This window comes from Nelusetta ayraudi, unplaced genomic scaffold (genome assembly GCF_046127955.1).
Source record: "Nelusetta ayraudi isolate G7.1 ecotype Tasmania unplaced genomic scaffold, CSIRO-AGI_Nayr_v1 ptg000058l, whole genome shotgun sequence".
NCBI lineage: Eukaryota > Metazoa > Chordata > Actinopteri > Tetraodontiformes > Monacanthidae > Nelusetta > Nelusetta ayraudi.
Window position 1 is genome coordinate 2,434,969 of NW_027466108.1, and position 26,809 is coordinate 2,461,777.

At 45.2% G+C, this 26,809-nt stretch overlaps 1 protein-coding gene across 2 annotated transcripts; it reads right to left on the reverse strand.

Moving 5' to 3' along the window:
* Positions 1-534: 534 nt before the first annotated feature.
* On the reverse strand, positions 535-26,768 carry LOC142897071 (rapamycin-insensitive companion of mTOR-like). Of its 2 annotated transcripts, none has more exons than XM_076039122.1 (37): positions 26,616-26,768; positions 26,443-26,490; positions 24,666-24,763; positions 21,686-21,750; positions 21,137-21,268; positions 20,584-20,647; positions 19,182-19,308; positions 18,423-18,592; positions 18,040-18,107; positions 17,515-17,582; positions 17,311-17,393; positions 16,449-16,536; positions 16,222-16,312; positions 16,066-16,132; positions 15,904-15,984; positions 15,075-15,175; positions 14,814-14,979; positions 14,333-14,434; positions 14,084-14,130; positions 13,849-13,984; positions 13,479-13,678; positions 13,238-13,364; positions 11,969-12,133; positions 11,134-11,210; positions 10,944-11,022; positions 10,259-10,368; positions 10,084-10,171; positions 9,873-9,965; positions 9,646-9,752; positions 8,782-9,011; positions 7,035-8,217; positions 4,468-4,727; positions 3,924-4,130; positions 3,293-3,448; positions 2,865-2,988; positions 2,614-2,752; positions 535-2,490 (listed from the first exon to the last, which is right to left on the reverse strand). In XM_076039122.1, exons 1-37 carry the CDS (start codon positions 26,662-26,664, stop codon positions 2,410-2,412), a joined length of 5,277 nt encoding a protein of 1,758 aa, XP_075895237.1. In that variant the 5' UTR covers positions 26,665-26,768; the 3' UTR covers positions 535-2,409. The 2 variants fall into 2 exon arrangements, with proteins under 2 accessions (XP_075895237.1, XP_075895236.1); XM_076039121.1 differs by having other exon boundaries at positions 4,468-4,775.
* Positions 26,769-26,809: the final 41 nt, after the last annotated feature.

Below are 26,809 nucleotides of genomic sequence, written 5' to 3' on the forward strand. Positions count from 1 at the left end.
CAAAGTTTGTCCAAGAACATGTGGTTAGTTAGTGGCGAAGGTTAGTAGTTAGTTAGTGGTTGGTTGGTTTAGTTCCAAAAGTCTCCAGTTTCCAGTGAGCACGCGTGTATCAGACGCTTTCAAAAGAACTTGGAATCACCCTCGATAATCCGCATGAAAATTAAAAGGGGATTGCTGCAGTCATTTCAATGCTAGCATATCGTTTGCATGTCCAGTTCTACAGTTATTTGATTTGTTGATTATTTTTTATCTTATCTAGAACTGTTTTAATTCAATTCTCACCTCTGTGTGTGGCAGCAGCTCTTCAGCACCACAGACAGCGACCACAGGGACCGCCTGAGTTTTTGTCGCAATTCAATAGCTGCAACTATTGCAAGGCTTGTGTGGTCTGTAAAGAGACTTCGGCAATAGAAAAGTCAGCACAGGGCACCAGTAAATGACAAAAATTTGTTTTGCAGCAGCTCTTCATCTGCACGACTCACCGCTCTCTGTGACCCAGAGTTCAAAATTGAAAGAAATGGAACGCGTGCAACATTTTGGGTATTTCAAATTTTGTTTTTATTAACAATGCATCCCTTTGATAGGATTGTATGTTTCTTTAGGTCATCAATGCCCCCAAAACATACTGTACACATTATACAAGGGAAACCACAATTTCAGGCAAAAAACAAAACCGAAAAAAAAAAAAGAAAAAAAAACGACAAGAAATTAAGTTATAATACAGTCTTGAGGAAAAAATATAAATAACTTTTTTTTTTTCTTCTCTGGTTGAGCTCACTCTATGGTACAGACATATAATAAATAGATCAGGTCTGACATCACTCAGCTGATCTATGAATCATCTCTCTATCGAGTCCATTTGTGTAGCAGCATTATAGCGAAAAAAATAAAATAAAATAAAAATAAAAAAGAAACACTATAAAACAAGAAAAAAAAAACAAGCCAATGGAAACAGAGCTCCTCCATTTCCTTGGATACCTTGTACAAATCTTTAAGTCATCGCCCTCTTCCCCTCTTCCTCTTCCATCACAGCCAATGACAGACAGTGATATTGCATTGTGGAGACCGATCGTGCGGGGGAGGGAGGGAGGGAGGGAAGGAATTAAATTCCTACAATGTAATGGCAGCGTGTAATGGCAACCTATTTTTTTCCATCCTTTTTTTAAAAAATATATATACAAGCAAAAAACACATTAAAGGTGACATTACAACTTTGCCATGCTTGTTGCTCATGCAGGGGAGCACAGAGGTAAGAAGGCATAGAGTCGGGCGGCCTCTGGGCTGGCGCAGGTTTCAATCCGTTAAAACAAAAGCAACCTACAGGGTTAACTGAAGATTTTTTTTTCTTTTTCAAAGGTCGATCCGCCTGATAATGCGGCGGCGGCGGCAGAGAGAGAGAGAAACAAAACATTGAAGGTGTGAAACAAGTCAAAGGGTGGCATAAACGAGCATCGAACCGCATGCTGTTCTCCTGCGTAAGGGAGGTGCGCGTCTGTGTGTGTGTCTATGTGTACAGTGCTTTAGAAAATATAATACTAGTGATGTTTTTGATTGTCTGAGATATAAGAGATATAGAAAAGCAATTGGCTGTCTGTGCTGACAAAGAGGCTACAGGTTGTAGGAAATCGTGAGGCAAGAGAAGCAAAAACACAAAAAAACAACAAAAAAAAAAAGCATGTGTGTGGCAAGAAACAGCTCATAGGTCAGAGTGGACGTGATCCCTCCACCTCCCCACCCCCCGTGTAGTGTTACGTGTTCTGACGAGAGAGAGAGAGAGAGAGAGAGAGAGAGAGAGAGAGAGAGAGAGAGAGAGAGAGAGAGAAAAAAAAGGAACGCAGGGTCCCAAGGAGTCGCCGGGTACAGGAACGACAACATGCCTTCATCATTTCATGAGAGAGAGGGAACCTCGGCCCGTGAGAGTGTTAAAATGGTGAGTTGCTTTTTTTGTTTTTGTTTTGTTTTTTAACGCAAACAGGAGGCTTTTTGTCTTGATAATCCGACTTTGTCCTTAATCAACAAAAAAAAAAGGTTGACGTACTATTGAGTGCTCAGGATTGCCAAACCATTCGAAAACAGTATTTGGTTTAAACTACTCCCCATTATTACCTGTTTAAAAAAAAAGAAGAAAAAGAAAAGTCTTAGACAGCATTAGGCGTGTCGGGTTAAAGTCGCGTTTATAGATACAACATCCTTTTGTTCCTGGAGGAAGGTCGAGCCGCGACTGCGTCCTCCCCCCTTCCTTGGCATTGCATTTCTGTTAGGTGCAACAGAAACATCCCCGTCCACTCAGCCAGAGCCAACACTTGTTTTTTTTTTTTGTTGTTGTTTTTTTTGTTTTTTTTTGCGAGTCATTTTTGCAGGATGGCAGGAAGTGGGGCTGTGCAGGGAACGGCGGATAGGTGAGGCTGATCAGGATTCCGCCGGAGGGTCGACGTCCTCTTCGACGGGTTTTGGTAGCTTTTTCAAGATCGACTCTGCTTCCTCGTACATCTGAAGAAGAAGAAGAAGAAGAAGAAGAAAAAAAAAAGAGTTGTATTATAACTGGTGCTATGCGTTTACCAGCGAGCGAGCAAACCCCTGCGGCAGCGCTTATCATTTGACAGAAGGTCTTACAGGTATGAATTGCACATCCTGGAAAAGTTCCTGTATGAAGCGTCTGGAGGTCAAGCGGAACATACAGTGGGCCAAGAGGTGAGAGACCTCAGAGTACAGGCAGATATCGTCGAATGCATAGGGGAACTTCTCCTTTATCCTGCAAACAAAAAAAACACACACACACACAAACAGAGAAACACATGAAAAACTGAAAATCCCATCTGCTCATTTTTCGAAGTGAAGCCAAAGAGGCGCAACGTGAACTTTACGTCAACAGTCCCGTCTCGTGGCCTTTGGTTCCGACGGAGGAGCTGAGGTTGATGATGAGGCGGAGAACCTCTTTCCTCAGCAGGACGCGAGAGGCGGGGCCATCTTCCGATATCGCCTTGCCACCTGAAGATTGATGTCAGTACATGCAAGATTGATGTTCGCTTTACCAAACAGCATCAATTCAAATCCAGGCTAGCAAGTTGTGTTGAATGACTAACAAATGTAGAAGAAATATGGAAGGCAGATTTTGTGATTTATTCTACTGTGTCACTGTCGAAACAATTCAATTAAATAATAATGAAACTGTCAATGATCTCATTTATCCTTCAATGCTTTGCTGGGATAGGAAGATATATTTCTTGTTGTGTGATGAAGGAGAAACATAAAGATAGAATACAGAAAAGCAGGGCAACCATCCCAGTCTCACCTAGGACAACGTCTCCAGGCGTCGGGGTTCCGCAGACGGAGCTTTGCGACACGGCGGCGTCGCTGCAGCCCGAGACGCCAGAGAACTTGGACTGAGGCATCACGTCCAGCCGGTGGCCGCTCTGCCCTCCTCCCCATGATGGGAAGTCCACAAAGTCTGGCAAAGGCAAAATCACGCCGCGTCAATCCTCTGCAAACGACTTCCATGTGTGAAACACTAGGGGGGGGGGGCCCGGCGCAGCGAGGGTTGTGTGCTTTAAAGGACCACATATATATATACACATGTGTGTGTACATATATATATATATATATATATATATATATATATATATATATATATATATATATATATATATATATATATATATATATATATATATATATATATATATATATATATATATATATATATATATATAGGAGAGTGAAAGACACTGCAATCTAAAATGTAACCACTAGATGTCGCTGTTTCTTCTTCAGAATCTCCACATATTACAAACACTTTAACCTCTGATGAATATGCACAACAAACAAGCAACAAACGCGCATAATATATTTTTCACGCTCTACCGGGATCCCGGTCAATAAAGCCCCAAATGTTGGTGCACACGTCTGAGTCTGAGCGTGCTCACCTGTCCGAGGGTGCGCGCTGTGAAACTGCGGCTGGGTGGGGTATCCGAGGACGGACGCTCCCACGCAGTAGAGGCAGTTTTCCTCAGTGTGCTCCTGCAGCCCCGTCTCCTCTGAGCCCACCAGGTGGTTGTGGCTTTCCCCTCGCAACGCTATCAGCTCCGAGATACTGAACTGCGGCTTCAGCAGGGGGAGGGGCGGCCGATCACCTGTCAGTGGAGGGAGAGGAGCTCATTAAAAAAAAATAATAATAAGACAAACACAAGTGCTGTGCGATTTTTTTTTGTGATTTTCTTCTTTTTTTTTTAAAAAAAAAAGGAAATTCTTAAAATCTAAAAATCCAGAATCTAAAATGCTTCCGGGCTGTGCTAAAATGTGAAGGTTTTGCACTTTAGTTATTCATCGTTGTTCAAGCTGATAGAAAAACCTTTTATTTTTAAAGTGATGTTTAGTGAAAGATTTTATTTTCGTCCAAAATCGGCCAGCCCTCACAAACACACATTTGATTGAAATCCATTTGCATTTCAGGGGCCTCAAAGGTTTTACCGTCTCCGTCGCCGAAGATGAAGCGCTTCCGCTCCTCAGACGGCGGGCTGATCCTTTGCTGAAAGTAGGTCGAGTCCCGGATGTGGAAAATGTCGTTGATGTCCATGGGCAGCGCCAGGCCGACGTAGTCGTCGTTGCAGCCAAAGGTGGCGCTAGACACCATGGAGCGCACCGAGGAGCAGCGGTGCAAGGTGCTCTGGTTGATGGGGCTGAGCAGCTCCTCTTTGTCCAGCGAGGCGAAGCTCAGAGCCTTGAGGAACCTAGGGAGGGCAAGGGGAGAGGTGCGTGAGAGGATCCGGGGGGACAGACTGGGACAGCCGGAGGAACACAAGGGTTGAGTGCAAAAAAAAAAAAAAAGAAAGGAAAGGAAAGCAATGTCAGGGAGAGACAAAGACAAAAACACTTAGTGAACAGAATCTATCAGGGACATTGACATTGCCGACGGTGATGAGTACAGGCTCTAAAACTCCACACAGAGGAGGCTGACAAACAGAGGGGCCGCTTGATTGATTACAGAATTACACCAGGGCCGGTCACTGTTAGCCTAGCACATCTAATACAGAGGCACTTCACTTCAGGGTCGCCGGTGCTAACACACAGTCAACTAAACTGGGACTGCACACAAAACAATCACACAACCAATCAGAGTGAGGGACGGCGTCCACGTAACACATGAATTTGTGTTATGTGGACTCCTTAACAACGCATCATCAACTAATCTGTCAGCCGAGGACCCACATCTGCTCAGATTCACGATGGCTCTGTCCGTGTGCGGCGATCGCGTATGCAAGATGAATCACTAGTCAACGAAAAGTGAATCAGTTAAACTAAATAATCAACTTCCTTATTTTACGTGACTGAATGTCCTTTGGAAACTGCGGAAGTTCTAAATCGTTTCATTCTTTCACACTTCGTTTACAGCGCCGCAGTCTTTACAACTCATTTGACCACAATACAGAGTTGTGCGCGTTCTCCCTGGCTCTGCATGGATCCTCTCCGGGCTCCTTGGCTCTCTCACACGGCCCAGAAACAATGTCATTTCCAATGCTGATGTTTTCACGCATCATTCACCTAACATTCTAGTCAAGTGTTCCTCAAGTTTTTATCCACTTTGTTCTGATAGTTCATATTTATACAGCAACAAACATGTTGTGTCTTAATGCAATTGAATAGACAGCTGACACCACGGAGTGGCTCGTGTCAACTTGTGAGCGAGTTCTGCCGGGTTTCAGCTCTTAGAGGAGGAGGGGACGACCAGTCGGGGGCGCTCTCTCGCTACAAAGCTAAATGATTCCGAGCAGGGGAACAAACAACCACAGACAGACAGACAGACAGAGTTGTCACTGGCTAATAAAAAGCATCAGGGGCGGGTCGGTCTGGGTGGCTGGTGGCAGGTCTGGGTCTAGTGAGGACACCGGGTCGGCCCACCCACCGCGGTACAAGCGTTCTGGACAGCCTGCGGTAAGGACTTATGCTGCTGGATTCTGGACAGGTGTCCCTCCTGTCTAACATCCTGACAGGTACAGCAGATGAAAAAATACATTCACACCGACCCATCTGAAATACCACCAAAAATATCAAAAACACTTCTGCAACCATGGCCACGAAAAATGAAAATGAAAAGCAATGTGAGCGACTGGTATGGACATGCAAGGGTTTACACACATGCACACGTTTAGATATACACTGCTGGTCAAAGGTTTGGGGTCACTGACTCATTTCTACACTGAACTCCATCGTAACCAGTTTTATACAATAATGATCTTGAATGCCCCGCAATCATTATGAGTGCGCAACGATCAGTCAATGTGTGCTTGACAAGTTTCCAATGTCTGATTGGAAGTGTGCACAATTCTGTGTGAACAAACTAACAGCGGGCATAATATCAACCATGATGCTTTGTTCACTCATTTATGGTTTAGCACCCACAACTGTGATTTCAATATAAAGCTTTGTTTTAGAAATGTTTACATTTTTTTTTAGTTTTTTTTACATTGGGAAAAGTTACATACTGCACATAAATACATTCATAAAATTGTAAAAATCACATGTAAATAAGAGTAATGAGGTTTTCCGACCCTTAAAATGGTTCTCATACATATCAGAATATACATAGAGCTCTTGCTCCTAGTTAGCTTCCATCTTGCGCCGTCATTTATTGAGGAAGCCTGCCCGACCGTGTCCTAAATACGAAGTGCGCCGTCAGGTGGGCTCCCTTCAAAATTTTACACACGGAATTTTTCAGCAATTTTAAAGCATTAAACATCTGTAATGATGGCCGCATATTGCACATTGACATTCATTCTCCAATATCACATTGACGGCAACAACTATAAAAGCCATCCCGTAATGTGTTCAGCACATCCTGACTGATTTTAAAGCACTGTTGCAGTAGATTTCATGAAGCTGCTTATAATGGAGGTTAGAGCAGAAATGAGTCAGTGACCCCAAACATTTGAACGCCAGTCTAAGTGTGTGTGTGTGCGTCTCTGTGATGTTTTCCATTTTCACACGTGATCAAAGTGAAGAGCAGAGAAACGAGTGTCTGGCCCGGTGCGGCCGCCTACCTGCGAGGCGTCAGCCGGGAGTCCAGGCTGCCGGTCTTCATGGTGATGGTGTCGGTGAAGAGCACATCCTTGGCCGGCGAGGCCAGCGCCTCGCTGTGCGACAGCGACGGGTGGATGCGCTGCTGCTGCAGCCGCTTGAGCGTGGCGTAGCCCAGCGCGTCCCGCGGGCTGGTGTACATGAAGCTGCAGTCGGCCAGGCTCTTGATGGTCGTCACCGAGGGCGACTTGAGCGACTGCGCCCGGCGGGGGAGCGTGTGCGACGAGCCCGGCGGCACCAGGGTGACGGAGGGGGCCTTGGACGTGGACATGTGGTTGACCTGGCTCTGGCCCTGGCTCTGGCCCGGGCTCTGGGCCGGGCTCTGGGCCGGGCTCGGGGCCTGGGACTGGGGGGAGAGGGCCGACAGCGTGGTGACGGTCTTGGCCGACACCACCGTGTTGAGGCTGACGCAGTCCGAGGAGTCGGGCTCGGGGTCGGGCTGCTCCGGGTTGCCCACTGTCTCCCGCGAGGGGCTGGAGCTCATGGAGCTGATGCCGCTGGTGGTCGTGTCCGTGTTGAAGCTCTGGCTGCGGCTTTTGAACTGGGTGGCGCTGCCGCCGCCCCCTCCCCCGCCCGCGTTGGCCCCGCCGGACGAGGATCCGCCCCCTCCGCCGCCGCCGTCGCCCCCCGCCAGTCGCTCCCGGCTGCTCTGCTCCCGCTCCCGGCCGGGCTGCTCGGGGGGGCCGTGGCCCCCCAGGTTCCCCAGTCCCAGCGCCGAGCCCCCGCCCCGGCCCAGCCGCCCGTCCACCAGCTGCTCCTCGGAGCCCCCCCGGGTGCCCACGAAGGATGTCTCCAGGCTGACGGTGGGGCTCTTGGGCATGGCCCGGCCGTTGAAGACGGCGCTGAAGACGTCGCCCTGGTTGGGGCTGTAGGCCGACGGCTCCGTCACCGTCCGGTTCCGCCTGGCGCCGCCCGCCTTGAGCTCGGTGGGCGTGCGGGAGCCCGACGGCGTCTTGGGGTCGCTGGTGGAGCGCAGCTTCTTGCTGGGCAGCGACAGCGAGTTGAGGAAGCGTGTGCGGACGAAGCGCGTGGAGGCCAGGATGGTGAAGGGGCTCCGGTCCTTGACCGGCTTGGGGTGCAGGTAGAACGGGACCTCGTCCGACTGGTCCAGCACGTCGCACTTGTCGTCGTCCAGGATGTACATGTCTGCGAGCGCAAGGAGGGGTTTACACACAAAGATGGTAAAAAATGAGAAAGAAGGTCTGGACTAGGAATGGATACCAGCGTGTACCTGTATTGTTTGTACTGGTCCCTAATTAGAACAGTCAATACCATTATCTTGTTTGTTTGTTTGTTTTTTTTCTTAAACTTTACCGTTGCATAATTAAGACACCCAGCTCACGTTCCCTATTGGTTAGTTAGGGAGATCACAGCCCTTAATCCAGGTTGCTGCTGTCAGGTGTCAGTCTGGCACCTTCCTACCAGCTTGGTGCAGAAGCGTCTTTACACTGACTGTTCTTTTTACATATGGCTGTAGGTATTGAGTCTGTTGGGTTGTATAAAGATGTTGCTGGTGCTTCCACCTTCAATTAAAGGACTTTTGAATCTTTTAATGTCTTGTAAAAAAAAAATGTAAATGCTAAATTAAAGGTAGTAGTATCGATGAGAGTACCGATAAGGAGTATCGGTAGCTGTATCGGTAGCTGTATCGATAAAATCCCAACGATATACAGTACATCCCTGGTCTGGACTCGGTGCTACTGTACTTACTGGGCTGCGATTCGCTCTCGCTGTTGTGCCGCGAGCTGGTGGACTCAGAGTTGAGGCTGAGCGTGCTGGGCACCGAGGAGAGCTCGGAGGGCAGGTGAGCGTCCACCTCCTCCGGGGTGACGGGCCACAGCGTCCTGCGACTGTGCCGGACGGCGTCCCAGCCGTACTGCTTCAGCACCTCGCAGCCCTGCCTGGTCTTGGAGATCACGCCCAGCACGTAAATACACGTCCTGTGGGAGGGGGAGGAAGAGGAGGTGGAGGAAGACTGTTTAGTGAAGAACAATGTCGCTTGATGCCATATCGGTGAACGCCAACTTGGGCAGAATGTTGAAATTAAAAGATTTCAAAGGACAGCTCAAGTCCGAATGTTCGCTTTGAGGCAAACTTGTCAAGAACGGCCCGCATGTGCACGATTATACAACAAACTGTGCATTTCAATTATACAACAGTCATCCTGTGAGTGCAGGCCAGAGGCAGCAAAAGTATTAACATACTGTACTTAAGTAAAACTAACGTATGGATACTTGTATAAAAAATACAAGGTAAAAGTACTGATTCAACCCTTTTCCTCAAGTAAAAGCAAGAAAGTACAAGTAAAACGTCTGATTGTTTTGCCATTAATGAAACAATACATGTGCTGATAATCCGAGGTGCTCTAAAATAATCTCCCTCTAAAATATGATCCAGTTATAATATAAACAACACAACAGCATCATTCAAATAGCTCCACTTAAAGCAACAACAACTACAATAATAGTGCAATAAAGTGAATAATAAGTGAATTACTTTGAACAGATTTTTTTAGACACTTTTAAATACAAAAGTAACAAACAAGTTTTTTTTTCCAGTGAAAAGACAGCATACCCTCGTACTGAGAGTACTTCACAGTGCTGAGCCAGAGTCAGAATGTCGGGAATAACGTTCTCCTCCTGCAGGAGATTCAAACCCCAGTTTGATGAGCCAATGTTGCCCTGATGGGGGATGAAAAGAAAAAGAGAGCGTAAATGATCAGTCAATGCAATTTCTTTACTAAAGTTAATTTACATGACGAGTGAGTGAGGGGACAAGAATTAAGAGTGTTAGATACTGACCAGAGCCCAGAGAGCGGCCTTCAGCTGTTTGATGCCCTCCCAGGTGTCCAGCATCGGGGAGCGTACGGTGTAGCTCAGGTCAGGCACTATGCTCTGCACACACACACACACACAAACACACATTAACTGCTGCTAAATCTCTACAACCCCGTCAGAAGCCTCATGAGACTGCAGAGTGAAGGACCTGAAGTTGCCACGTTTCATTCATTACCTGAGCCTCCAACAGGTGGCAGCCTGTCTTATCATGGACCAGCTGGCCATACAAGTGCACAGGGAGATAGACATTTGGTCTTTGTAACCTGCAGCCAGAGGTAGAGAAGTTAGTCACACACACACACACACCACGTCCCCTCGTCCCATCAGGCGACTGAAGTCCGTCCTCTTGCCTTTGGTTGCTGCGTCTGACGTAGTTGTCTCCGTCAATGGGTTTGCGGTAGGTGGTTAGCGCTTCGTTGAGCTGCTCCTCTATGAGGTCCACATACTTCAGGTTGTATTCCTGCACATGCACAGGGATCGAGGTGAAAACATCCGAAAGCCTGGCAACTAGTGGCGGGCATATTGGTTCTAATATCGATTCCAATGTTGGCATCGGTATTGATCGATATTAGTGTAACGAGTAATGGTTTGTATCTAGATATTCCATTTGTGTGTATATTGATTACTTTCTTTAAACCACTACAGGGTTGCCAGTCTAGATAGATAGATAGATAGATGGATAGATGGATAGTGACTGTAATTCCAAGCAGAAAAAAAAAGAATGAACTGCTCTAACGGTGCAAAAGGCATTGAATGGTGTAAACAAAGTATTTTCTAGTCACCCAAAATGTCCAAACTCTGTCCTGGGTTTTAACTAATTAATAATCCAAGAACACTTAAAGGCCATGAAAATTGACTCAAATTTAGCAATCTGAGGATACATCCACCTTCATTCATTAGTCTCTGTCCCACTGGCACTGTTTGTATTTGGTATCAGATCAGTACCAAATCTTGCAGCGTCGTACACCACTAATAGCAGCTTTAATAAATAAATAATGGGATGACTGATTTCACAGGTTGCTGAGGAGCCTGTACCTTCTGCCATTTGTCCAGCTGTTTGCTGACGTAGCCCCTCTCATTGAGGTAGGAGAAACCTTTAGGAATGGACAGAAACCTGCGCCGCAAAAAGACAAGAAGAGAGTTTAGGGAGTTTTTAGGAATGCTCCTAGACGACGGCCGACGGCGGCGCGCAGCGCGTGTAGTGAGAAGTACGATCGGTATCCACCTGAGGAGAAGCAGGAGGCCTTTGTCTCCCAGGTGGGTCAGGGCTGGTTTGAGCTGGATCAGAGCGTGGAGGTTGGCCTGCCAACCAGCAAAGACATGCAAGAGTGAGAAAGCAGGAAGGACATGAACGCGACTCTCAACTCAACCTGGATGTTGAAACATACATATTCAATATCAAGAATTGCATAATGAACACCAGAATGTAAATGTGTTTGTTAATTAACTGTTGCACATAATAACAATAATATATATTGTTTCTATGCAAATGTCACGACAGTGACTGTGTCACAACACCGTAAAAAGCTTAAACTTAAGAAGATTCTTAATTTTAAAATGTGTCTGATGCAATTGGCTGGTTTGTCAGTGATGTTTCATATGACGTGTATTCACCACATAGCTAAGCCCTCTTGTTTGCAGGTGATTAAGATAAATAGGACCACACAGAGTTAAAGTTAAAATGGATATTAGACAAACAAACAAGACAACAAACTTGTGAGCACCATGTAGTTTGGCTCAATATTGTGTGTGCAGTTGTATGTCTATGGCTGGTACGTGTGTAATACTGTAGGCATAGTTAATATGCGTGAATGTTTATGTCAATTGTTTTTATATCAATTATTGCATCATATTGTTGGATCTTCTCTGTCAGTTCCTGTTTATGTTAATTGTTGTATCATTGCGGACTACGGATGAAATTTAGCATAAGTCCACCATACTTACAGTGACTACTCATGTACTCAGTACTTATCAATATGCGCTGTCCCATCTAGATAAACCTATAAATAAAATATATTTAAAAAAAAAAATGTATTTGAAGATGGTATAATGTGTTGCACCTTGTCCTCGCAGGCCTCGTCCAGGATGTCCAGGGCCTCCATGGACACAGCTTTGCTGTGGTCGTGCAGCTGTGTAACCAGCAGCTCCATGCCCCAGCTGCTGAAGAACTCCACGCTGGCCCGCAGCAGCACGCGGAGGTGTTTCGTTGCATACAACCTGCACGGCTGCTCATCGACAAGAGGAGAGAGGCCAGAGGAGAAAGAGATGAAGATCACAGATCTCTGTTGTGGGACAAGTGTGGATAAATTATGACGTCACAGCTTTGTACAGAGCATGGAGATGTTGCAGAGGAGGTCTCGTCCGTAGGCCACTGCCATTTTCTTTTTTCATCGTTGATAATTATTGAGAATTTGTTAACATGATCAGTGTCTTCACATAGATCAGTATCATTAATAATAATATATTACTGGGAAAGTTTTGTTCTTTTAGGTGAGTGCAGCAAACTGGTTGTCATTCATATGACTCAGGACTACGGTGGCCGACAAGGGACAAACACAATACAACTGCCTAATGCGCCTTAGTTGGCAAAGCCAGCTGCAGGTATGGAAACGATGCAAAAACACGAACACAAGTCTAAACAAGGTACTTAAAGAGGTTTGTGGTGCAAACGAAAGAAACGCGCTGCAAGACACAAATAGAGAAGCAATGCAAAACACAACGGATGCAAACCAAGAAAACACATGCAAACAAAAAAAACGCTGCATAAACCAGTCACTACAACGGAAGTGCTCCAAACCTGCAGGGGGCGCTCTTAGCGGAACAGCTCAATGGAGAGACACACAGGTAGACTGAGGACGACTGACTAGAAAGTTTCGAGTAGAAACTGGCCTAAAATTTACTCAAATAAAAGTCACATTACTGTGCTAAGCTGTAACTTCCCGCTGTCGTTTGGCACACCGTCCAGTTTGCAGCCACTTGGTTTGCATCCATTGTGTTTTGCATCGCTTCTCTGTTTGCAGCGCATTTGATGATTTAAGTTTCTGTTTTTATGTCTTGCATGGCATTTTTTACATTTGCACCACAATCCTCTTTTTGTACCTTGTTTAGACTTGTGTTTGTGAAATTGCATCATTTCCATACCCGCAGCTTTCACCAACCAAGGCCCATTAGGCAGTTGCATTGTGCTTGGCCCTTGCCGGCCACCGTACAGCACCCATCAAGTAGCACGTTCAAAAAGGTTGGTGACCCCTGATGTAGCATTTCAGCATTGAGCAAAAGGCAGCGGCAAATCAAAGCAGTGCTTCTTCTATGTGTTATTCATTTCTTACATCAGTAGCAGCAGTGAGGATCTTGGAGAGGATCACCCTGGCCAGACCATCTCTACTGTAGTCCAGTGTGGCGACGGCCAGCTTCAGCACAGAGTCCTGGTTCTTCACAGAGCACAGGTTCAGCAGGCTGAGAAATAAAAACAAAAAAACAAAAACAAAACAGAGTCAGTGTCAGACGGCGCCTCATCACGTCAGCCACTGACCAAAACGGAAGCACAAAGTTCTCTTCGGTCTCCCTCACCACTGAAACAGGCCACATTTCTCCAGCAGTTTGACCCCCTGCGGGTGAGCAGAGAGCGTCCCCAGGAAGAGGAAGTAGTGTTGGCTGAGCGTGGTGAGCAGGCCGTTGCTCTGCAGGCACCTCTCGGGCTTCAGGCCTGACGATGAGGAGAGCCACGACACCATGTCTCGCACCAGCTCCTCCAGGTATCCCTGACCATCCTGGTGTGCAGGGAAAGAAGAGGAAAAATCGTGCAGGGTTATTAAGTCTGCCCACTGGCGTGCATGCGTGCGTGCGTGTGTGTGTGTGTGAGTGTGTGTGTGTGTGTGTGTGAGTGTGTGTGTGTGTGTGTGTGTGTGTGTGTGTGTGTGTGTGCGTGCACTGCTCTCACCTCGTCAGAGTCCATGAGGAACTCAACAAACTGACAACCCACCACGGTGAGTTGTCGGGCCTTCGAGTGATCCAGCGCCAGCCCAGCGTACAGCTTACTGCTGGGCTTGTAGAAGTACAGCAGCCTCCGCACAAACCTGGCATAACCGACAGCGAAGCATTTGTTGAAATCGAATGTCGGAAAGTTAAAAAAAATAATAATAATAATTTTAAATGCTCCATCTGATCGGACTTACTTGTGCATCTGTTCATCTTTGTTGTTCCGGAGGGTTACATTGGGCCACTGAGAAAGACGGAAAAGAAACAAGCAAAACTCAGGGTCAAGCTGAACGACAAGTCAGTGTCACTTTTAGCTCAGTTTGGCTTCTTTGGATTGGACAATGAGCAATCAAAACATAACAGCAAAACATGTGATGCATCACACCAGATGTAGCGAAAGCCTCTTTTTCATGTGCAGCAACACTAGACACACAACATCAACTGACCTTGAGGATAGTGGCAATGAGCAGCCAGTTCCACTCCAGATTCTGCTTGTGATTGAGAATGTGGCTGTCTCTCACGTTTGCCATCAGTGCTTCTTCTGTGTCCTGAACACACCACATTTAGAGGCTCAGTTCATTTGAGCCATTATTTGGCCAAGCAATCGTGAGAAAATCGTAAAGAGGCTCTCAGAAATTTCCCCAACAACTCAACAATCCATGTTTGAAAGCCAGAGATGATAGTTAGTAAGACCATAAAGTCAGTGGCTGAATGGGTAAAATACATATGAATGACAAAGAAATAAAAAAGAGACTCATTAATAAAGATTGACCAACAAGTTGCTGATCAATCGTCAATATTCAATATTCATCCATGCACAATAACATTACTCCAGTATTTCTCTAAAACATCAGCTAGACACTCTGGAACATTGCACATCGCTCAACACACGCTGTCACACACACACATTGGAAATAAAATCTTTACCTTGATGACGTAGATGTCCCTGTGGCTGCGCGAGTGAGACTCCCTCCGGCTGTGCGATGACACAGACTTGCGGATGATGTGGTCCAGGTACAGACTGTGTGGTTTTAAACCTCTCTTCTTCTTTTCGTGGAAGCGCTTCAGATTGTTGACCGCCGCGCTGGCGCGACTGAAACGGCAATGACAGCGAGAGCACGTGCGGCTGAGACAACGTGTTCTCTGTCTCGACTATGGATTTTCCACAAAGCTTTTAAATGCACTCACAGTCGTTTCTCCTGTCCGATGTCGAAGGAGGCGGCCATGTTGATGAGAGTGGGAAGGCAGTGCAGGTGGTGACTGTGGGAATGAGGGAGGATGGTGTTTGCCTGGACAAGAGAAGGAAAGGGGGTGAAGAAATACAAGTTACAGTTTACTCAACCCCAAATTTTATTTTTTTGTTTTTGTTTTTTTTTGTTGCAGCGCTTGTATTAATTTGTAAGGAACAAGTTACGTAGGGTGCAGAGCAATCAGTTGGTCAGAAGATAGCAGTGTACAGCGCATTCCGACAGTAGTCACACTGCTTATCTTTGTACAGATTTCTTTATGTTCCAGCCTTACCACAAAATGGATTCAATTATTTTCCCCCTCAAAATTCTACACACAACACTGCATAATTACAACGTAAAAAAAAAAGGTTGTTTTTTTTTCTTTAGGTTTTTGCAAATTGGTGGAAAATTGAAAAAAAAAAAAAAAAAAGAAAAGATGAGGAAACAGATTAATTGAATCCATTTTGTAATAAGGCTGTTACATAACATGTGGAAAAGTGAAGCGCTGCATCACAGTTTGCAAACTGCAAACACCAGAATAAAGGGAAAACCTACATCAATTCACATTGCATATAAGTTTTTGACTTCTGGCCACCATGTCTCTATTTTCACTACATTACTGGGTCAAGAGCTCAAGAATAGATGCAATCCTTGTGGCTTGGTTGAATCAGGTAATAAAAGTTTTGAAATATTAAATATTTTATGAAAATAATTTAATCATGCATTTTCTTTTTACATTAAAAACCACAATAGAAAAAATATATGGTTCAACATTTTTTCATAGTTACCATGTGCAGAAGTTCTCCCAAAAGGATGGTGGCTCTCACAGGAAGCTGATCATCACTGCTGGTCACCACTTCAACAAGACCCTGGAATGAAGATATGCGTTGTGTGAACCTCTGCAAACCCGAAAATCTTTCACCTCGGACGCTTCAGCGCAATCGTCTCACCTCTAGAAGCCCACTGGAGATGAAGGCAGACAGTACAAATGCCAGGTAGTTGTCCATAAGATCCGGCCTGGAAAAGAAGACAAGGAAACACCATATTATGGCTCCTATTTCTCTTCTCCACACCCGTTTATCTTATTTCACATCATCATCACGCACCTGGAGCGGGCCCGGTGAGGAAGGATGACTTTGGCCTCTGCAGCAACGAACCCGTCCGATAGTCTCCAGGTGTCTTGGAACCTTGTTGGGTCTGAGGACAACCAGAAGGAAAAGATTACACCGCATCAGTCTTTGGGATTCCAAAACAAACAAGAAACAATACAATTACATGTTCACGACATCCAGTGAGGTATAATTTAGGTGGAAACAATAGGCACTTCACTAACCAACACTTAGAAGAGCTTCCGTGAAATCTTGCGTTATAATTGGCACAGGGAGCCTGAATATCTCGTACAACACCTCCAACAAGCCCTTCTGCAGACGTGAAAACATACTTGATCAGATGCACACACACGTATACACACAGTCCTATTTGTCAACAATTAAAAAAAGCCCTGCTATCCGAGAGCTCCTGCGGTGTAGCACAACGCTAACAGTAGTCAATGGCATCGTTGTTTTCTGAATGCGCCGCAGGGTTGTCACTTATAAAACAATGGAATTACTATTACAGAAGTTCTGTCATTTCTGTGAATAACAAAGTCAGCGCCAGAGAAGCAGCTGATTATTTATGGTATGTGACACACTTCCAGTCTAGGAACAGGTGGAGAAAATGAGACTGCTTTGCACAAAGCTGAATGGAAAAGGTCAAAAGCAGCTGGGCTACATGTGTGACTTCACCATTTCATGCTTGATTTATTTTAAAAGGAATTCATCCCCATAATCACAAACTTTAGATAGTGCAAATACTTACTTTTAAAAAAAATAAATAAAATGAAATAAAGATTTGAATTAATTAATAAAATTCAGTTTCATAAACATAGACAAAACAAAACAAAAAAAATATTCAAGTAGTGGCAGTGGTTGCAAGCAATACTATTAGAGTGCTCTCTGCTGGACAAACTACATAACAACATCTTCAATTTTTCTGCATTCACATTCAAGCCAGCATGGCCTCGTATACTCTTTAAAACAAGTATCAAGTGTGGGTTAACACACATTTTCATATAAGTTCCTTCTAACTAACTTTCAAACAGTTAAAAAAAAACAAACACCTACAACAGTGTTTTCTACGGCAGTTTTGATACTCACCCGAACCTCCATATTTGGTATGCACAGTAAACCAATTAAAGACTGGATCCCAGAATTCCCAGCCTTGCATAGGTGGATAATCCCTGAAAATAAAAAAAAAAAGAAATGGAATATTATGAGACAGAAAGATTTGATCTGCATTCACCACTAATGTACAAGTATCACAGAAGTAGTAATGAGTCCCGGCGCTAATCCAGTCCTTACCAGACCAGGAGCGAAAGGCTGCCACGATGGCCATTCTGCTGGACAGGAAACGGGACTCTCTGTCCTCCCTGTGACGCAACAACACAACACATTTAGAGACGGAACACCATGTTCCCGACAAACAGCAGCATCGCTCTGTTCTCAATGAGCCACTCTTCCTCCAAGCATTTACAGCATCGCACAAAGGATCCAACATCAAACGGAGCCCTGGAGGATCAATGAAGGACCTTTTTGAATAAACTCAAATCATTCAGTGACTTAAAGGATCATCAAGACTGAGGCTGCTTTCACATCCTCGGGCGAGTCATGCCGGAGCCGAGCTGCTCCGACAACAGAGCGACGGCGGGCGCGCGACTTCCTCAACGCATAGTGTGGCCATTATAGGAACATGCCAAACGGTAAACAGGGGGAAATGTCAAAACACTGTCTCTTTGTTTTCAGTGCAACAGTGACACTCTTCATGCTCTCGCCACACACACACACACAGACACAGACACACACACAGACACACACACACACACTCACTTGAGTTGCCCTTCAGCCGTGTCTGCGTTGTGACGGTAGTGAAAGTCTGTGAAAGGCGCCAGGATTTGCTGGAGAAGTAAACACAGAAAGGAGATGCACGAGTTAAAAAAACAAAACAAAAAAAAACCGGAGTGAACATTTGGACTTTTTGAAAATCAAACTGCATGAATTCATGTTTAAAATAAAACACAGCAGGAGAATAAAAACTCTGTGGACACCCTAAGTGTGGCAATGACGCTTCTTTCCCAGGTGTCTGCTTACAGACAATAAGGCTCGAGAGCTCTGCTGGGACCAGAAGCTCCATGTGAAACGGACCAATGGCGGTCGACCCTGAACTGGGATGACTCCCGCTTCTTCCTCATTTCAGTCAAGACGTCTCGTACCTCCAGCTCCACGTCGACCCGCACGTACTGTCGGGTGCGCGGGTGATTGAGCAGGTGGAGGACCGTGGTGATCAGCGCCTCGTTGATGCGGCTCAGTTGGCAGTCGATGACGCTCTTCAGGATGGTGCTGAGGCCCCCTCGCATGGCCACCACCTCTGGGTTCTTCAGGGCTGAGGAGGAGAAGAAACGTGATAAAATATTTGTTAGGAGGGTGTTTATTTCTGCAGGGTGAGTTGCATTGGCAGTTAAGGTTTGATTCTTCACTCTCGATCAGCCTTTATTTTCCCTGCTCGGTTGCTCATCTGTCACGGTGCCAGACAAATATTTTGCTCGGTAATTGAACAAAAAAATACACCTGTGATCTAATAGCTGAGGGGCAGGTTTCCAGCGGCCTGGTTACCCTTAGGCTGCATGCACCATTGGCATTAAGGTATTCCATGTGTTTCCACTTCCTCCCATTGCATAAAAATGAAGCCAAAACAGTCCCGTATTGGAGCGCTGCCATCCTGGCAGTGAGGCCTCGCCATCAACATTCAACCGGAGGCAGCTCATCAAACCAGAAACTGTCAAACTTAATCAACTTCATGCATACTTGAAAGTTTTTGGGATGAGAATTCTCTTCACAGCCTGCCACTACAAAGGGGTCTGAGCGCCACTGGGGACGTGGTTCAAATTTAGAAGCTCGGGACCATTTTATCCATCAGGTGAAAGAACAGTTTAGTCTCCAGGCGCCTTGGCTCAAAAATGTATCCTACTTACCGAGCTCGCATATGATGGCCATAGCTGCGCGCACCATGCGATCCCGCTCCTGCAGGCCGTCGGTCCCCACGGCAATGAGAGAGTTGGCAATGGAGGTGGGGAACAGCATTGCATTGACGGTGATGATCTAAAGAGGGGGTTGCAGGAAACGGAACACAGTCGTCAAACACGGAGCAGAAAAATAACCGTGGTTTTGATCTTTAAGGCCTCAAGAAAAAGATATATTTACATTTATTATATATATGTAAGAAAATAGTAATTGAATGCAGGACTGGGGCTGAACGTCTGAACTTCATCAACCGAAATGCTCCAATCCTATTGGATATCAACAAATGAATCATCTTTTGGAGCCAAATTCCGACATCCAAGAGAGTAAATTGCATTGACTGCGGAAGCAAAAAATCATTTGGCATACGTGTGTCAAAATCTCAAGTCACTTATGATTGGCTTTCACATTATTTTCACATTATGTTTATTTATTGTCAGTATGTAGGTAGCTGTAAATTCAACTGTCCATAAGAATACCTTGGTTTCTCTTTTCCGTTTATACCTACAAATATTTCATTTTTCATTTCCTTATTTCTTTAATTAATATAATTCTCAATGTTTTTGCACTATGCAGTTTTGCTGCTGAAATTAAGATTACCAGATTTCCCCACTGTGGGATCAATAAAGGTTTTCTTCTTCTTATAGAGGCGTGAACTACAGACACTTGCAAATGTGGAGCGAAAAATTGCATTGTGCCAAAGAAGTCTAAAGTGTGGCTCCAATTCATTCAGGGTGGATCAAAATAAACCAAAACACTATACTTGCACCAACAATGATGCGGCAAAGGACGGGAATCAAGCTTGATTTGGAGGAAATCCTAATTTGAATCACCAGTAAAATGGCAAACAAAGGTTCTGTGCTGTGATTGTCATTTTTTTTTTTGCTGTTGTTCAAATTCATTTTAAAGTATCGTTCTAGAACCAGCATTGAAACCAAGGTATCGAAATTGGAATGGCATTGTGCACATTGTGAACGAAACCAAGGCCTAATTGAATGCGCTCCGCATACTTCATACAGTAAAGTAAACTGAAATGTGGTTTAAGATAGCAAGCTGGGCTCTATGTCATGCAATGAAAACATGGCTTGTATTACTGCACAGATCGCCAGTAGTACCTTTCTGAAACTGGACCCTGACTCTATATGTGTGTGTATGTCAGGAGGAGAGTTTACTGTAAACTCCAGCAAGAGCTATAAATAGCGGTGCATGCAGACTTGTGAAAACTGTGCATACAATGACACATTTGCTCACCAGACGGTCCTCGCGTTGGCGCTAAAGCCTATTTCTCAAGCAAAATGGCAACTCGCTTGTTGAAAGGAAGACAAAAGACGTAAAAAAAAATTTATAATCAATCACCTTTCGGACGAGTCTGAGAGCCTGAGTCCTCTCGCCCTCATTGCTCTGTTGGATGTCAATACATCTGAAAAAAGCACAAGCAAAAAAAAAAAAAAATAGTCATGCCCTTTTTTTTTTTTCTCCAACCACAGTGACCAGCAACAGGAAAAAATACCAGCAGGAAAATGAGATAAATACTTCATGTACCAGCTTTAACCAGCTCCATATTGTGCAAAATTCACTTTAGGTTTTTTTTTTTTCTTCATACTAATATGTGTCTCCAGTGTCAATGAACTGAAGTCTATTTGTTACTTCTTTGGCTTGTTTCAAAAAAATGTGTGATACAACACAGTTCTAGGAAATTTGCGATGTTCTGAAACTGATCTGGTTCCTCCAGGCAGCCACAGAGTCTCTTAATACAGTGCTTCCTGGAGACTGAAGGAGTTTTTGGACAATTGTCATGCAAACCTGTTCCTCTGGGGTCTAAGCTGAAAAACAAGGAGGTATAATACACTTTGCTCAGACAAACAGAGGACATTTTTTTTCTGCTCACCTGCTAAAAGCAATAACTTACCTGGCTATCAAATAGTCCACCTGCAGTTTGAGGACCTTCTGCAGTATGACGGTGTCTCTGATGAGGTAGCGGAGTGACCGCAACCCTGCAGCGCGCACTTCTTTAGCCTCATTTAGTAGAGATAGTCGCAGACTGAGGGGGCAAAGATAATAATACCCTCATACAAGTTGAAAACAGACGTCGCGGATGCAAACTTCTGCTTCTTTGTTCCTCCTCGATGTTACAGAGGAGGACTGCAGACATTTGCACACGTCCCAGAGAAGAGACAAGGCCTCTTCTGTCAGCTCAGACCTCCTCGCTAAACTTTATTGTTTGACTCTTTCTTGTATCAAACTTTGACCTTCTTACCGGAAGTCAACACAACAAGGCAGGTCATGCTAGCATAAATAAAGCCACAAAACATTAAAATGACTTTACAAAAGCAAACACTGGAAGAGTAATGATCTTCTTCAACTCAAAACAAATCAAACAAATAGACAACCAAAAATGGACGGACAAGTGAACACAGAGACGGCAGCAAAGCCTCTCGGGTGCTGCCGCCAAACTTACCAGACGATGATTTCTTCGTATGTAAACCCAAAGTTTTCCTCGCGGTGGTTAATATTGCATAGCAGCTGCAACACAGAAAGAGAGCAAAAACGTTGGTATTCATAATGGTGGATTTATGTCGGTGTTATGAATCATGTGGAGGATTGATAACAGCTACTTACATTGTGTATATAAGCAGCATATACACAACACAACAATATTGTTTTTATTGAATTGATCTAATAAAGTTACGCAAACCATATGAACAGCATGTGCAATATGGTTTGTGGCGTTAATATTTTATTGGCACCTAAAAAAAAAAAATGAATTTAATTAAAAAATAAAAAAGGAAAACCAATACGGAAAAAAAGTGCTCTTTTTGCTAGTGAAACTTGTGGTTTTTACATGAACTAGAAACCGAGAACCACCAGAACTTAGTCATAAACTAATCAATAATAAATTATTTATTTATTTATTTCATTTATTATTTATTTTATTCCAGGTACAAACTTGTGTCATTATTCAACTAAAAACAGCACTGTATAAACATCCATGTGATTCACATGCTTTACAAAAGACACAAAAATTCGACAAATACGACTGAATTGGTCAATGTTTTCAGGTCTTGTTATCTTCTGTCTCTATTTGCAACTGAAATGACTACACTGGCACTTCAGCCCTGCTGAAGTTAGATTCTGAGAAGGCTCACTTAAAGAGAGGGTTCAGTAAAATCAACCCCCCGCACCATCCCATGGCAGGAGGGAGACGACCGTGTGTGAGCTCAAAGAAAACATCAGAGCAATGGTTTGACGAGAGGTGCCACGGTGGCTGTGTGATGTGTTTGTCGCTAGCTTTCCGCTCTTCTGTTACACAGTGACTTGTTTGTAGGAGGTGAATCATGACTGGACAATGTCATGCTTGTTGACTGCAGGCAGATGGAGGTTTGGATTACAAAAAGCATCGGAGAGGGCGGCGTCTTCGCAGATCCAACGGTGGGTGTCGGCTCGTGTCACGTCCACCAGATTTGTTGTTTACGAGCGCTCGCGCCACTCGAGTCGAGTCGAGCCGAGCCGAGCTGAGCCGAGCAGCGGCGCCGCTGGCTGGGCCCGCGAGGGCAACGGAAGCGAGAAAGCAAAACCTACTCGCGGCTTCTCCTGCATGCACCTCCCCGCCAATGAAACCCGCTTTTAGAGCGAGCCAGGTGCCACTTTTTTGGTTCCCTCGCCACAGGGTCCACCATTATTAACAGAGGGCCACACACAGCTTGTGTATACACGGCTCAAATTGTATACACAGGCACGGCGCTTTGTAAAAACAATACGTTCGCAGCAGCAGCAGCAGCAGCAGCAGCAGTCAGCAGGCAGAGAAACACTGACACAACACGGCCGGAGTCTCGTTGTGTGCACGCAGCCAACAGCTGCTGCGAAAGATGCTGCTGCCATTTTGAACGCCGCTCGCATTCTCTTGGGCACCCTCAGGTCCCCGCATGCTGCTGCTGACGAGTCCGAGCTGCTCCATCACTGAGCAGCGGTGCAAAGAGGTTCGTCTAGAGATGGCTCCTCATAGATGAGTGTAAACCCTGTGCAGCAAGCAGCAGGGGAGTGTTTTAAACTGGCTGGGATGTCATCTTGATAAGGAAGGACTGAGGCGGAAAAAGACGCCTCTGTGACCATCCGAATCCTGCAACTCAGGTGGAAGCAGAAGGGTCGAGTCAGGGCAACTCGAGTTGTTCCTGTGATCTTGAAGACCTTTCGCCTCTCATCCAAAAGGCTCCTTCAATTCTAAGACGTGGGTTGGTTGGAGAGGCCCAGGTATTTAACCACCGGGTGTTTCAGGCTAATGGTACCTACTATTAGCAAGGTGGTGATTTTTCAACAATAGGTCCATCCATCCATCTTCTACTGCTTATCCGGAATCAACAAAATGTGTTGATTCACACATATAGGGACACACTTCTAGGGCGAGAACCTTTCTGAGTACTGCAGACAACACAGCCAGGCACTGTCTGGAAGGTGGTCAAAATGTATCCAACCGCTAAAGTTCTGTCAGCTCGGGTACAAGGAGTCTGCAGGAGTCTGCAGGAGTCTGAGCAGAATGAGGGAAGGGACACAGAGGAACTATTCCTGGAGACTGGGAGGAAAGCAAAAGAAAAAAGGCCACTAATACATCACAGGGATGACGCGGCCAAGTTCACCCCCGCTAAAACTATAAAAATGGAATTTAAAAAAAAAAAAACCCTTTTAACACTTTCACAGACACATCAATAAAAACTCAACTTTGACAAAAACAGCTGAATCACTGTTTCGTCTTTTGTTCATTTGCAAACTAAAAAAGCACCTCAGCCGTCAGCCGCGTTTAAGTAGGCCAGACGCAGGCTAATTTTTCACCGCGCTCCACGTCTTCAAACCGTGCCTTCCAATGCCTCCTCTCATCCACCATTACCTGTTCTACGCTAAGGTTTATTTTAATCACTTCCGTTCTACATGCGTAACCTCCCGGCGCTACACTCGAGAGCGTGCACGGCGCCACGTACCCGTTTTAATCCCTCGCAACGAAAAGCTCGTGTTTACACAAAAAGTAAAAATAAAGGTGGGACCCTGTCGGAAGGTTTAGCGGAACAATAACCAGACAACGGAAACCTCAGGCTTCAAAGTCAGAGTGCTTCTCTTGACGCACATTTGGCCGGAGAGCTTTCGCATCCCTGGAGCTCCTGTTACATTCACTGTCAACGTCACAAGTGACAAGCACGGGGCTTGGCCTGCTGGCAGCAACACCCGAGAGGGGAGGATCAAGGAGAGGTCAGTGGTGACACTCTAGCGGAAGAGGGGAGGGTTGGGGGGGGGGGCACAGCCAGTCAATCTTTACAGATCACTGAGCAGTGAGTCAACCGTCTAAGAAATCTTTATGTTTGTTTCATCGGCTTCGACGCACTTGTGGATGTTACAGGAAAAAAAGAAAGATAGAACACAAGAAAAAAAGCATTCTAGCGTGATGGTTTTACCTTTATGAAGTTGTTCAGGTGGCCCAGTTTTCGCATGTTGCTGACTCCATGCGATTTGGCAACATTTTGAAGGATTTCGCGGAAGTTTTCTGATGGCTCTGCGAGAGACGGAAAAGAGAGCACAATGTAACGAAGACAAACATTAGGCCATATTGTCATAACATCGGCCAATGAACCATACGTGACATGGTGACGGAAGGAAGTTGGTTTAGCTGGTTAAGCTAACTCCACTGTATACAGTCTAAACAAGGTCTAGACAAAAAAATAGCACAATTTAAACGTGGAAAATGTTTTAAATGTCCAGTTGTTTTTCAGGACTGCATGCTCACTGGCAGATGTAGAACAGCACAGGTGGATTTCAAAAACCGTAAGTCCAGTTTCAGACGGCGAAGCATCAAAATACAAATAATGTCATCTGAATAGATGCGAATGCTTTATATTCATAAAGGAAAACTAATAAAACAAGAGATGTGCAAAAAAAACATGATCATGGACCGTTGTACAGGTAAAAGTGTGACAGGTTTAGCATCACCACAATCAGTATAGGATCTCAGATAGATGCTTTGCTGTACCCATTTAGTCTTCTGGCACACTTACACAGTTAGACCGTATACAATTATTAATCTTGGCACCAAAATACTTTAGACAAAGTACAAAAAGAAAAAAAAAAAGTTTAAAAATCGTCACCCTAAAATAGTTGCCTGATGGGCATTAGCATGAGCATTGGACACTTTCACATATTAAGTGAAGAGATAACTAACACACTACATTTCTTAATAACTTAAGCTTTGGATACAATGCAAAAGGAATGAGGAGCGTTAATAAGGAAATTACACATGTAGGTTTATAGACTGGCAGGGTTGTGATTGGAGGCCATCGTACACGCAGGAGCCTCTGGCAAATGGATTTGGAACAGTTTAAGCCCGTGTCTCATCACGTAAGAATGCGTAAGCAGTGAAAACAGCTGACAGACTCTACATGATAATTTTGGCCTTCATGATCTGGCAACCCTCGGGCACTGGCGCGATTCTGTTTGTGTTATTAAATCACAAACACACCAACACTCAACCTAGCGACCGACAAAAGATTGTATTTAAGCAGCGCCAATCCACACTGCACACCATCACCCTAATGATGCATCGGGGGGGAGAAACACATTGTCCTCTCGTATTCACACGCCACTGCATGCAGAACGTATGTCACGGTTTACATGATAGTTGCAAGGCATGCTGAGAGACGGAATCCAAGTACAGCAAAGTGGCAAAGCCATGTAAACACACTGGTATTGCTTCTGGAGAACTAAATGTGAGCTGGCTGTACAACTGTACAACCCCTGTGCCACTGAAGAAATCCACCCACTGCACTCGCTGCTACCTAAATGCTACTTCGCCCACCAAACCCTAAAATCCAATTTCTTCAACAGCCAGCGATGACCAATGCATGACTTCAGCACTTATGCTCGGTTTGCTAAATAACAGGCTACGCTGCCCACTCACACCAATCACAACAACAGAGCGTCGTCATGGCTGGTTAGCTGTGGCAGCTAGCTAAGGCTAACCCAGCTAGTTAGTTAGCTCGCTGCCGCCTGTTATTATGATATGGCTAGCGATGTCACCAGCTGAAACTGAAAGGGCAACGAGGGAAAAGAGAGCGCCACCGAAAGGACCAAAGCACTGACTAAATGTGGGCTCCCTCCACCAGACTAGTCTTTGCAGAAAAGACCTCCTCATCCATTTTGAACAATAATCGCTTTCAGGGTGATGAAGCCTCTGCTTACCTCTGGTCAGATCCAGCGGTACGTTCTCTTCCCCGCTGTCATTCCGACCTGTCAGAAACAAGCACAGCGGACAGCGCGAGAGATCAGTCTGGAATCATTGTTTGCAGGAGAAATTGTATTCTTGCAGCAGAGCATCGTTACACGCACAACCGAATCGGGTTTTTTAGGCTTACCTCGCATCCGAAGACTCCGGATAGGACGGCCGCGGAAGCTGGCCGCCATGTTTCCAGGAACATACACAACACCGGAAACTTCGGGGCTTCTCGCGAGAAAACGGACAAGAGAGTTTGTCGCGACATAACTGATGCGGCGGACCTCCTACAGGACCGGGATCAACTGGATCCTCTTTAATCCCCTTGTAATCTAA

What these genes read in the sequence shown, in the direction of transcription:
- LOC142897071 (XM_076039121.1), bottom strand. Translation starts at nt 26,664, where the DNA reads ATGGCGGCCAGCTTCCGCGGCCGTCCTATCCGGAGTCTTCGGATGCGA. An exon ending in GGGTCGACGTGGAGCTGGAG is followed by an intron (nt 18,108 to 18,422) that starts GTACGAGACGTC and finishes TTACTTCTCCAG; the next exon opens with CAAATCCTGGCGCCTTTCAC. An exon ending in ACGGCTGAAGGGCAACTCAA is followed by an intron (nt 17,583 to 18,039) that starts GTGAGTGTGTGT and finishes GTTGCGTCACAG; the next exon opens with GGAGGACAGAGAGTCCCGTT.